Below are 13,056 nucleotides of genomic sequence, written 5' to 3'. Positions count from 1 at the left end.
TCAGAAATTAGGCTATCCCCTTAAAAATAGCCCTGGAGATAGTCTAGGCTAGTTCCATAATTCATCAGAGGTAGCAGAGAGACAGGTATGTTGGAAAGCAAAAGAAGATTAATTAAAAAGCCTTACTTAATGGCTGCAAGCCCAGGTTTTCCTGAGGACTCTCCCTGACTAATGTGGTGTGTTAGGCAGGGTTAGTAGATCTTTCACAAGACTAGTCTGAAATTGGGATATTAGAATATTCCAAGATGACAGACTGAGCTCATGCTGCCTCCTTCCCCTTCTGCCCCAAACAAATGACCAATAATGTTTAGAGAAGAAAGCTGTTCCCATCCATACCATATCAAAGATTATCCTTATGGTAATAACCATGTCTTGGGACAGAAAATCACTATACTGTTGGGGATGATGGAAAAAGATAATGTAATTTCTGTTTTGTTCTTTGAATGTTATTTCTGCCAATTTGAGTATAGTAGGCACTGGGGGGGTTGGCCCACTTTGGGGCTATTAACTGTGGCTCTGGTTTCAATCATTTTGTACTTATTTGAGACTACTTTTACAAAAAAATTACTTTTGAGGATATTCCTTCATGTGGAGAAAAATGGAAATATCTCCTATAGGATAGGACCTTACCTAAAGAATTTCCTTATAATCTTGCTCACAGCCTTACCTGCAGAAGTGCCACTAAGTTTAACTATTAGCCCAGGTTGATCTGCTGATAGCTGATCCATGGAACTAATTATGGACCCAAGCACAGCTGCATGTGGTTCTATTTTTACCATACATCCATCATTCTCTAAATTCAATTCAGACCCCCTTCAATTGGGTAGGATGCTATATCTTCCTCTCAAGGACTGTTAAAGAAATTTCTCATAATCACCTAGGTCAGGAGACAGACTCCAATGTATACACACTTTTTGACCTGTTCTTTTCCTTATTGGGGAAGAATCTCTTTTTCTCTGCTTCTATATAGAGAGAAATCCATTAAAATAACACTTCTAGTTACTCTATCTCCCCTCTCCAAATTTATTCCTCTTCATAGGGAAAAAAAAAGAGACTTCTTTGACTTCTCAGTTTATGAAATGGAAACCGACATCCTTGGCTCTGCCTCTCTGTCTCTGTCTCTTTGAGAGCCACATGCTTCTCGAAACCATGCATTCTTATCTGTTCTTAACCATGCAGTAAACCTAGATGAGCAAGATCTTTCTCTGAGGAGGAAAGCTTGAATTTTGGGACACGAATCATAACTTAGAGTGTTAGCAAGTCCTCTGCCCAGACCTAAACCTTGCCCTCCAAAATCACCTTTTTCAATAAAACTGCTAGTTTTCATCTCTTCCTGACTTCAGCATGTATATCTCAGCTGATTTCCAGCTTGGCTGGGGAGCCCCTTAAAACACCTAAATTGCTTTGCAAATCCATTTTCAACTTCTTATCACAGCTGCCTCAAACAAACTCCCACCTGAAAATACACCAGCAATTAGTTGTTTTCACATGGCAAACTCACTCATGTAGAAGAAAGGAATGATGACCAGAAGAAAAGAAATAATGGCATTTTTGTAATTCCAAAGCAATCTCGAACTAAACAGAAGTATAACTGAAGCCGTTGGGAGAAAGAAAAAAAAAAAGGCAGTAAGGCTTCTCATTCTGCTCAACCTGAAGCACTGTTTGGAGGCACTGAAGTCCACCTTCACTGACCATATTTAGGAGCAATGCTTCCCGCTCTCCAGCCATTCAGTCATTAAGAGTACCAGCTTCCTAATTTTTGTTCTGTCTGTATGCAGGCTATATTATTTTTTTACTCAGCATTTTTCATTGATTGACTAATGGTTTTTACCTAGATAAAAGAACTTACAACTGTAAATGTTAGCTGTCTACCCAATATCCACTCTCCTCTTCTTTCATACTTACAGGACCCCTATTACTAATGGAAGCAGCAATATGTCCTGCTTAAAAAAAAAAAATCCAGCCTCATTTACAGGTAGGGGTAGCCAGTGAGGTAAAAGAGTCATTAGTTGGGGCTTCTAGGTAAGCTCTTTAAAGAGGGCTTACTTAGCAAGAAGGCTTATTCTTTGGCCCTGTTCTTTTCTCATCCCTGTGATTTAGAATATAGATAATATAGTTAACTAAGGTGGCCATGTGGACATCTTGAGGATCTTGAAGAAAACCAGGCACTAAGGATAGCAAAGCAGAAAGATGGAAGATGCCTGGACCATGTAGCTGCCACAGCAGCCTTGGAATACCTCTTCTGGACTTATTTAGATGACAGAAAAATAAGTGTCTTATTTAGTCCACTGTTATGTGGGTTTTCTTTATATGTAGCAGAACCTAACTGTAGCTCATGCATTATGTGGTGGATGTGCTAGCTTTATATATATTTCAGTTATTAAAATAACGTGTTCAAGTACTTACTACTCAAATGACTCAAAGTCATCTTGCTTGCTACTACTGCTATGCATACGACACTCCTGGGAAACTAATTATCCATAGAACCTATAAAAATGATTCACCTTTCTCTTTGTTTTGCTCTTCTTGTAAAGAGAGAGCCAAAAAGAAGGCAATGCTACCTGAAAGTAAACTCCACAAATTTGTGAAGATCTTCTGAGAAGAAAAGACATTTGGAAAATATTCCAGTTTAAATAATAAAGATTTACCTACTTACCTGCATAAAATACATGGCAAATTATGGCTGGCTGATACTTATTAATTTAAGGTACCACAAATTTGACAAGATTTCATAACATGATAATGAAGTTATAATGGCAAACAAAATAATCTTGCCTTATCTTTCTTTAGCAGAAAATACAGGGGGCGGAGTCAAGATGGCGGCAGGAGAGGATGCGGAGTTCGCGTTTCCCCACAACTAGGGTGCCTGCCGGACACTGGTGGGGGACCTCAACGCCCAAGGAGATGGGAGGAACCCCCAAGCGACTGGGTAGGATGAGGGGGGAGTGAGGGGGGAGGAGAAGTGGAGGCCGGACAGGACTGGCGCACCTCAGGGGTGGCTGGGAGAGAGGAGGGGTTCCCATGCCCGGAGGGAGCTTCGGGGGCTCAGAGGACCAGGGGGAGCACGCCTAGCGTCTCCCTTGCCCAGTCTGGCCCTGGGAAGCCTTCAGGGCTCCTCGGCAGGGTCCTCCACCCTCCGAGGCCCCGTTGGTCCTAGAGCCATAGGAGGGAGGCGAGGGGAAGAAGAGGAGAGGTGGGCGGGAGGAGCCCTCCCAGACCGGAGGATCAGGGAAGTGCGACAGGTCTTTGCCCTGGCCACTTGGCCGCAGGAAGCTTGCTGGGCTCCAAGGCCCGCTCTGGGCTACGTGGGTCCTAGCAGCATAGGAGGGAGGCAGGGGGAGAGGAGGAGAGGCGGGAGGGAAGGGTCCTCTGGGGCCGGAGGATCAGGGGAGGTGCGGCCGGCGTTTCCCCCCAACCCACTTGGGCCCCGGGAAGCCTGCTGGGCTCCCAGGCCTGGTGCTCTGATCTCCAGGACCCCCTCCAGCCTTGTGGGTCCTAGGAGCATAGGAGGGAGGGAGGAGAGGGGAAGAGGAGGAGAGGCAGACCATCCAGGGCCAGGGGATCACGGAAGGCACTGTGGGCGTTTCCCCCGCCCACTTGGCTCCGGGAAGCCTGCTGGGCTTCCGGGTCTGGTCCTCTGCCTTCCGGGATCTCCTCTGGCCATGTGGGTCCCAGGGGCATAGGAGGGAGGGAGAAGAAGAGAGGCCAGTGGGGAGGGGCCTTCCAGGATCAGAGGATTGGGGGGAACATGCTTAGCATTCCCCCTGTCCACTTGGGCCCAATGAGCCTGCTGGGGTCCTGGACCAGGTCCTCCACCCTCCAAGGCCAGAGGCACTGCCTGGGCCCCTCCTGCTGAGGCTCCTCCTGCTGCATTCAGCCTAAGACTCACCGCCCCACCCACTCAGCCCCGCCAGGGCCTTTTCCTGCTCTGTTGGTCCTAAGCATAGGCCCCGCCCCCACCTAAAACCCTGCCTAATCCCCGCCCCCCACAGCCAAGGATTTTTCTGGATTCTTTTTTCTTTTTCTCCTCTTTTTTACTATTGTGGGTCTGTTTTACCTTCCATTGTTGTTTCAACTATATTCTTATTCTTTCTAACATATCTGTTAGTTTTCTAATCTAATTTTATTTTTTACTCTTTGTTATTGTTCTGCTCCTTTTCTTTCTTTTTTTTTTTTTTTTTGCCGCCCCACACATCGTGTGGGATCTTGGTTCACAAGATGGGGGTCAGGCCAGAGATCCTGCAGTGGGAGCTCCGAGTCCGAACCACTGGACTAACGGAGAACCTCAGACCCCAGGGAATATTCATCGGAGTGAGGTCTCCCAGAGGTCCTCATCTTGGCATCAAGACCCAGCTCTACCCAACAGCCTACAAACTCCAGTGCTGGAAGCCTCAGGCCAACCAACCAGTAAAACAGGAACACAATCCCACCCATCAAAAAAAAAAAAGAGAAGACAAAAAAATATGTTGCAGATGAAGGAGCAAGGTAAAAACCTACAAGCCCAAATAAATGAAGAGGAAATAGTCAACCTGCCTAAAAAGAATTCAGAGTAATGATAGTAAAGATGATCCAGAATCTCCGAAATAGAATGGAGGCACGGACTGAGAAAATACAAGAAATGTTTAACAAAGATCTAGAAGAACTAAAGAACAAATAAACAGAGATGAACAGCACAATAACTGAAATGAAAAATACACTAGAAGGAATCAATAACAGAATAACTGAGGCAGAAGAACAAATAAGTGAGCTGGAAGACAGAATGGTGGAAATAACTGCCAAGAACAGAATAAGGAAAAAAGAAAGAAAAGAATTGAAGATAATCTTAGAGACCTATGGGACAACACTAAACGCACCAACATTCGAATTATAGGGGTCTCAGAAGAAGAAGAGAGAAAGAAAGGGTCTGAGAAAATATTTGAAGAGATTACAGTGGAAAACTACTGTAACATGGGAAAGGAAATAGTCACCCAAGTCCAGGAAGCACAGAGAGTGCCATAAAGGATAAACCCCAGGAGAAACACACCAAGACACATATTAATCAAACTAACAAAAATTAAATTCAAAGAAAAAATATTAAAAGCAGCAAGGGAAAAGCAAAAAATAACATACAAAGGAATGCCCATAAGGTTATCAGCTAATTTTTCAGCAAAAACTTTGCAGGCCAGAAGGGAGTGGCAGGATATCCTTAAAGGGATGAAAGAGAAAAACCTATAACCAAGATTACTCTACCCAGCAAGGATCTCATTCAGATTCAATGGCAAAATCAAAAGCTTTTCAGACAAGCAAAAGCTAACAGAATTCACACCACCAAACCAGCTTTACAGCAAATGCTAAAGGAACTTTTCTAGGTGGGAAACACAAGAGAAGAAAAAGACCCACAAAAACAAACCCAAAACAATTAAGAAAATGGTAGTAGGAACATACATATCGATAATAACCTTGAATGTAAATGGATTAAATGCTTCAACTAAAAGACACAGACTGGTTGAATGTATACCAAACAAGACAATATATATGCTGTCTACAAGAGACCCATTTCAGACCTAGGGACACATACAGACTGAAAGTGAAGGGATGGAAAAAGATATTCCACGCAAATGGAAATCAAAAGAAAGCTGGAGTAGCTATACTCATATCAGATAAAATAGACTTTAAAATAGACTGTTACAAGAGATAAGGAAGGACACTACATAATGATCAAGGGATCAATCCAAGAAGAAGATATAACAATTATAGATATTTATGCACCCAACATAGGAGCACCTCAATACATAAGGCAAATGCTAACAACCATAAAAGGGGAAATAGTAACACAATAATAGTACGGGACTTGAACACCCCACTTACAAAAATGGACAGATCATCCAAGCAGAAGATAAATAAGGAAACACAAGCTTTAAATGACACAAAAGACCAGATAGATTTAATTGATATTTATAGGACATTCCATCTGAAAGTGGCAGAATACACTTTCTTCTCAAGTGCACATGGAACATTCTCCAGGATAGTTCACATCTTGGGTCACAAATCAAGCCTCAGTAAATTTAAGAAAACTGAAATCGTATCAAGCGTCTTTTCTGACCACAACACTATGAGATTGGAAATCAATTACAGAAAAAAAACTGTAAAAAATACAAATACAGGGAGGCTAAACAGTGCACTACTAAATAATCAAGAGATCACTGAAGAAATCAAAGAAGAAATTTAAAAAATACATAGAAACAAATGACAACAAAAACACTGTGACCCAAAATCTGTGGGATGCAGCAAAAGCAGTTCTAAGACGGAAGTTTATAGCAATTCAATCTCACCTCAAGGAACAAGAACACTCTCAAACAATCTAACCTTACACCTAAAGCAACTAGAGAAAGAAGTACAAAGAAAACCCAAAGTCAGTAGAAGGAAAGAAATAATAAAGATCAGAGCAGAAATAAATCAAATAGAAATGAAGAAAACAATAGCAAAGATCAATAAAACTAAAAGTTGGTTCTTCGAGAAGATAAACAAAATTGATAAACCTTTAGCCAGATTCATCAAGAAAAAAAGAGAGAGGACGCAAATCAGTAAAATTAGAAATGAAAAAGGAGAAATCACTTCTGACTCTGCAGAAATACAAAGGATTATAAGAGACTACCACAAACAACTATATGCCAGTAGAATGGACAACCACGAAGAAATGGACAAATTCTTGGAAAGGTATAATTTTCCAAGAGTGAAACAGGAAGAATTAGAAAATATAAACAGACCTATCACAAGTAATGAAATTGAAACTGTAATTAAAAATCTTCCAACAAACAGAAGTCCAGGACCAGGTGGCTTCACAGGTAAATTCTATCAGACATTTAGAGAAGAGCTAACACCAATCCTTCTCAAAATCTTCCAAAAACTTGCAGAGGGAGGAACACTCCCAAAATTGTTCTGCAAAGCCACCATCACCCTGATACCAAAACCAGACAAAGATATCACAAAAAAATAAAATTACAGACCAGTATCACTAATGAACATAGATGCAAAAATCCTCAACAAAATACTAGCAAACAGAATCCAACAACACATTAAAAGGATCATACATAATGATCAAGTGGGATTTATCCCAGGAATGCAAGGATTCTTCAATATATGCAAATCAATCAATGTGATACACCATATTAATAAATTAAGGAATAAAGACCATATGATCATCTCAATAGATGAAGAAAAAGCTTTTGACAAAATTCAACACCCATTTATGATAAAAACCCTCCAGAAAATGGGCACAGAGGGAACCTACCTCAACGTAATAAAGGCCATATACGACAAACCCACAGCCAACATCATACTCAATGGTGAAAAATGGAAAGCATTTCCACTAAGACCAGGAACAAGACAAGGATGGCCACTCTTGCCACTCTTATTCAACACAGTTTTGGAAGTTCTAGCCACGGCAATCAGAGAAGAAAAAGAAATAAAAGGAACACAAATTGGAAAAGAAGAAGTAAAACTGTCACTGTTTGCAGATAACATGATAGTATGCATAGAAAATCCTAAAGATGCCACCAGAAAACTACTAGAACTAATCAATGAATTTGGTAAGGTTGCAGGATACAAAATTAATGCACAGAAATCTCTGGCATTCCTATACACTAACAACAAAAAATCAGAAAGAGAAATCAAGGAAACAATCCCATTTACCATTGCAACAATAAGACTAAAATACCTAGGAATAAACCTACTACCTAAGGAGGCAAAAGACTTGTACTTAGAAAACTATAAAACATTGCTGAAAGAAATCAAAGATGACATAAACAGATGGAGAAATATACCATGTTCTTGGATTGGAAGAATCAATATTGCAAAAATGACTATACTACCCAAAGCAACATATGGATTCAATGCAATCCCTATCAAACTACCAATGGCATTCTTCACAGAAATATAACAAAAAATTTTACAATTCGTATGGAAATGCAAAAGACCCTGAATAGCCAAAGCAATCTTGAGAAAGAAAAACGGAGCTGGAGGAATCAGGCTACCCAACTTCAAACCATACTACAAAGCTACAGTAATCAAGGTAGTATGGTACTGGCACAGAAACAGAAATATAGATCAGTGGCACAGGATAGAAAGCCCAGAGATAAATCCACGCACCTATGATCACCTAAACTATGACAAAGGAGGCAAGAACATACAATGGAAAAAAGACAGCCTCTTCATTAAGTGGTGCTGGGAAAACTGGACAGCTACATGTAAAAGAATGAAATTAGAACATTCCCTAACACCATACACAAAAATAAACTCAAAATGGATTAAAGACCTAAATGTAAGACCAGACACTATAAAACTCTCAGAGGAAAACATAGGAAACACACTCTTTGACAGAAACCACAGCAAGATCTTTTTTTACCCACCTCCTAGAGTAATGAAAATAAAAACAAAAAAAACAAATGGGACCTAATGAAATTTAAAAGCTTTTGCACAGCAAAGGAAACCATAAACAAGACGGAAAGACAACCCTCAGAATGGGAGAAAATATTTGCAAATGAAACAACAGACAAAGGATTAATCTCCAAAATATATAAACAGCTCATGCAGCTCAATATCAAAAAAACAAACAACCCAATCCAAAAATGGGCAGAAGACATAAATGGACACTTCACAAAAGAAGACATACAGGTGGCCAAGAGGCATATGAAAATATGCTCAACATCACTAATTACTAGAGAAATGCAAATCAAAACTACAATGAGGTATCACCTCACACCAGTCAGAATGGCCATCATCAAAAAATCTACCAACAATAAATGCTGGAGAGGGTTTGGAGAAAAGGGAACCCTCTTGCACTGTTGGTGGGAATGTAAATTGATACAGCCACTATGGAGAACAGTATGGAGGTTCCTTAAAAAACTGAAAATAGAACTACCATATGACCCAGCAATCCCACTACTGGGCATATACCCAGAGAAAACCATAATTGAAAAGGACACATGCACCCCAATATTCATTGCAGCACTATTTAGAAGAGCCAGGACATGGAAACAATCTAAATGTCCAATGACAGATGAATGGATAAAGAAGATGTGGTACATATATAGAATGGAATATTACTCAGCCATAAAAAGGAACAAAATTGGGTCCTTTGTGACATGTGGATGGACCAAGAGTCTGTCATACAGAGTGAAGTAAGCCAGAAAGAGAAGAACAAATATTGTGTATTAATGCATGTATGTGGAATCTCGAAAAACGGTATAGATGGACCTATTTGTAGGGCAGGAATAGAGACGTAGATGTAGAGAACAGACATGTGGATACGAGGGGAAGGGGAGGGTGGGACGACTTGGGAGATTAGGTTTGACATAAATACACTACCACGTGTAAAATAGCTAGTGGGAAACTGCTGTATAGCACAGGGAGCTCAGCTCGGTGCTTTGTGATGACCTAGATGGGGGGAGAAGCAGGAGAGGGAGGTTCAAGAGGAAGGGGATATAGGTATACATATAGCTGATTCACTTCACTGTACAGCAGAAACTAACACAACATTGTAAAGCAATTTTACTCCAATAAAAAAAATGGATTATAAAAAATAAATAAATAAAAATAAAAACAATCCTTTATAAAAAAGAAAAAAATAAGAAAATACACAAAGTATCTAATAAATATACTTACGTTTGAAGGTTTAAGTTTATTAATGATTGTTGTTTTGCCACTATTATCCAGCCCAAGGCACAAAACATGAACCTCCTTCTTCCTCAGGCCAAGCAAGCCTGAAAGTCTGTCTAGCAATCCCATAATGTGAGTCAAGTATTTACAAACCAGCTGCAAGTCAGGAAAAAAAAAGAAAGATATATTACCCACAGGCACCTTAAGAATAGAAAATATGAGCATATGTATCCCAAATTTCAGAACTTAAAGACACAGTGATATTGTGAAAACCATGTCAATGTAGCTCTGCATTTAGTAAACAGAGTTTAAGCTGATTACCAGAAAGGAGACTTAACGGAAATGCAGATTGGCGGATAATAACCCCTGGCAACACAGAATAATGCCCTTGAAATAACTGTACATTTCTCATCGTAACATATAATACTTAAGAAGAAAGTGTGGTTAAACTCAGAATCATGTGGAGTCTGCCATTTGTGATACTTGAGAATATCTGCAGCCTTTTCTGGAAATCTGGAACAATGTATGGGCAATGGCATTCATGTGAAGCCTGATGCTGAAGCTTAGAAAGTAGAAGGCAGACCAGAATAACAGAGAAAAACTGAGATTTTGGCTACATCATTTGAGCCACTGGTCAAATCTTTTTCTAAAGCCAGCCCCATTGTAGTTTGCAATAATACAAAGTAATAAACGTTAAATTCACCATTTTTGTTTCTTTGCTTGATTATATCCAGTTTAGGTTATGTCTTCTATCAACAGAAACAAAAAATCCTAACTGATATATTTATCTTAATTTTCCCTTAGTCCTTACGTATATCTTTGTAAGTCACCACAAATCCATTTGGGAAGAAGGTTATGTATAAAACACACACACCATTTGAACCTTAATAAATACCTGTTTCTTTGAAACTATAACTTACATGAACTATCCTGTTAAGTATCATTTTAAAAGAATTTTAACTAGTGTACTAGTAAAGAATATGAATGTAAATACCAATCTTACATTTTCATCTCATTTTCTCAAATACCATAACAGTTTCTTTGTTAACTTGTCCCTGAAGTGTTCATTTGTTTATCAATTCTTTCTTTGGAAAAAAAAATCCTTCCTATGCAAACTTTCAAAAAAACTCCATCAGTAATCCAAACGTAAGTATTTTGAAGTCAAATAAAACTGCTGACGATGTGTTGCTGGCTATGTGATGACTTTATGGCTATTCATACCCTTCTAAGGTACTGTTAGATTTAGACTTCAGGTCTCCAAATGAAACTTTCCAAAGGTTCTTCCTTTGGGTCCATCACCACCCCCACCTCCCAAAACATTATTATGTGGTGGGAGAAGAGAGATACCACTTTTGCCAGCCCTCAACTGCTGCAGGGACTGCTACAGCAGTAACTACAATACATCTGTATTCCAAACATTTCCTATTACTCTCCAAACCACCATTTTCAAAATTCTCTTAAAAAAAAAACAAAAAAAACCCCTCTAAATATCAGTTTCATTTAATTGATTTATTCTCATCTCCATCTAAGGTTCCAGAAGCTTGTCATTTTACAGCTCATTCAGTATTTTTTATTCCACACCAAAAAGGCAAGACCATACCTTGAAGGATGTGAGGATGCAGCAACTTAAAAAATAAGAAGCTTCCAAGACAACTGCATCTGAAAGGTGGCTGCATCATTAGTTTTGCTTAGGTCCCTTCAGAGATCATTATGGACAGAAATTTTAAAACTGAATTCCAATGATGTGCAGAAAATAGAAGGTGAAGCGCCCCACCCAAATGTGGGGCCACAGTTGTCTTACCCAAGGGATGGGTTTGACTTCAGGTACTCCATTTGTGCTGCTTGAATCGACTTTTCTCCTTGTGTTGGAGATTCAAATCTCACTCAACCCATTCCTTTACATCTCAGCTTAAGAATAGGCATTTGTAGAATCTACTTTAAGTTAGCCTTCTGATATCATGAAACAATTCACACAGACCATTTTAATTCAAAGTAAATTTGCTATTACCCACTTCGTTATTAATTGTACTAAGCATATTGATATAGGTTTATATCTTGTTTTCCAATTCCCATACAATTTTGAATAGATTTTAAAAAAATATGACCACTTCTCACATCATCCCCCTCTGGGCATCTACGATAAAGCACTGATTGTCAAAAAGCTTGGTACTTGAATATTCATTTTTTCATAGAACATCGGATTGTGATTTTCCTTCCCCTTTTCATGGATTATCAAACACCTGATGCTTGTTATTGAAATACTGTGGGATATACAATTTAAAAGAGAAGTCAGTTGTTCTAAAAGATATAATTACATTTATTGAAGTTGCTTTATAAACAACTATCATATAGCCTTATATATGCTTCTATTTCTTAGTAATTATACATCTTTATAAATTTACTTTTTGCATGCATGAAATAAGGAAATAGAAGATAATTTAAGTCACTCGACATTCATTAACCATGTCCTAAGTGCACAGGAGGAGATACAGTGCAAGTTTTCTGTAGCAACCTACTCCTATAGCCATGATTCTCGACCCTGGCTGCACACTGGAGTCAGCTAATTGGATTAGTATTTCTGAAGATGGAATCAGGGCATCTGTATTTTAAAAAGCTACAGTGTTTCTGATGTACAGTCACTATTGAGAACTTCAGGATTTTAGAATAAAGTCTAAACTTCCATGCATAGCTTTTAAAGTTGTTCACAATCTGGCTCCAATCTACCTTTCCAGTTTCTTATTTTACTGTTTTCCTCTCTCTGCAAACCAGCCAATCAAATTCTCTTGGCTGTTATCTGAGGAACGGCTTTTTTTTCTTTTCTTTCTTTCCTTTTTTTGGCCCCTCCAGGCGTCAAGAGGGAATCTTAGTTCCCCAACAAGGGATTGAACCCGGCCCCCTGCAGTGGAAGCGAGGAGTCTTAACCATTGGACCACCAGGGAAGTCTCAGAATCTGCTTTTTAAAGGTTTTTTTTTTTTTTTTTTTTTTAACTTGTTGCCAGAAAAGTCCTAAAGAATTAGGATGTTACCCATAGTTACGAGCTTGGAAGGTAGGCTACACAGAGAGAGAGTGGTCGAGCAAAGAAAACACCATGAATGGTACTTTGTAACTTTAAAAATGTTTCTAGAGTGAATTATAGCACACTCTCACTACCCCCAATAAATATTTTTATTCAGCTTTCAGTTTTTGATGATGAAATTTCAATTATACTTCCCACACAGCAAAGAGGCCCAAATCGGGCAGTGTTAAAACCATCCAATCAAACAAAAATTCACCCAAAGCAGTTCCATGAGTTTTCTGGGGTCCATAGCCCACTTCTTCTTTTCTAGTTCTCACACATTAGAAACAACCACACGGAGTGAAAAACATGAGGAAGAGCAATTCTAAAATTGGCGGCGGAGGGGACTTGGGGGTGGCGCTGG

General features: G+C 39.4%; 1 protein-coding gene across 16 annotated transcripts in view; it reads right to left on the bottom strand.

The window, feature by feature from the left end:
• Positions 1-13,056, bottom strand: part of ARL6 (ARF like GTPase 6) — a 63,986-nt gene that overhangs the window by 46,094 nt on the left and 4,836 nt on the right. For 15 of the 16 annotated variants that reach the window (XM_082392217.1, XM_082392227.1, XM_082392225.1 and 12 more), the window contains exon 2: positions 9,643-9,792. In XM_082392217.1, coding sequence (XP_082248343.1) covers positions 9,643-9,765 — 123 coding nt within the window. In that variant the 5' untranslated portion in view covers positions 9,766-9,792. Of the gene's footprint in view, positions 1-9,642; positions 9,793-11,751; positions 13,055-13,056 lie in introns of those variants that run through there. The other variant, XM_082392229.1, reaches the window with a different exon arrangement.

This window comes from Balaenoptera borealis (assembly GCF_965194805.1).
Source record: "Balaenoptera borealis genome assembly, chromosome: 5".
NCBI lineage: Eukaryota > Metazoa > Chordata > Mammalia > Artiodactyla > Balaenopteridae > Balaenoptera > Balaenoptera borealis.
Note: the sequence above shows the minus strand (reverse complement) of the source record. Positions and strands in the feature narration are given on the sequence as shown.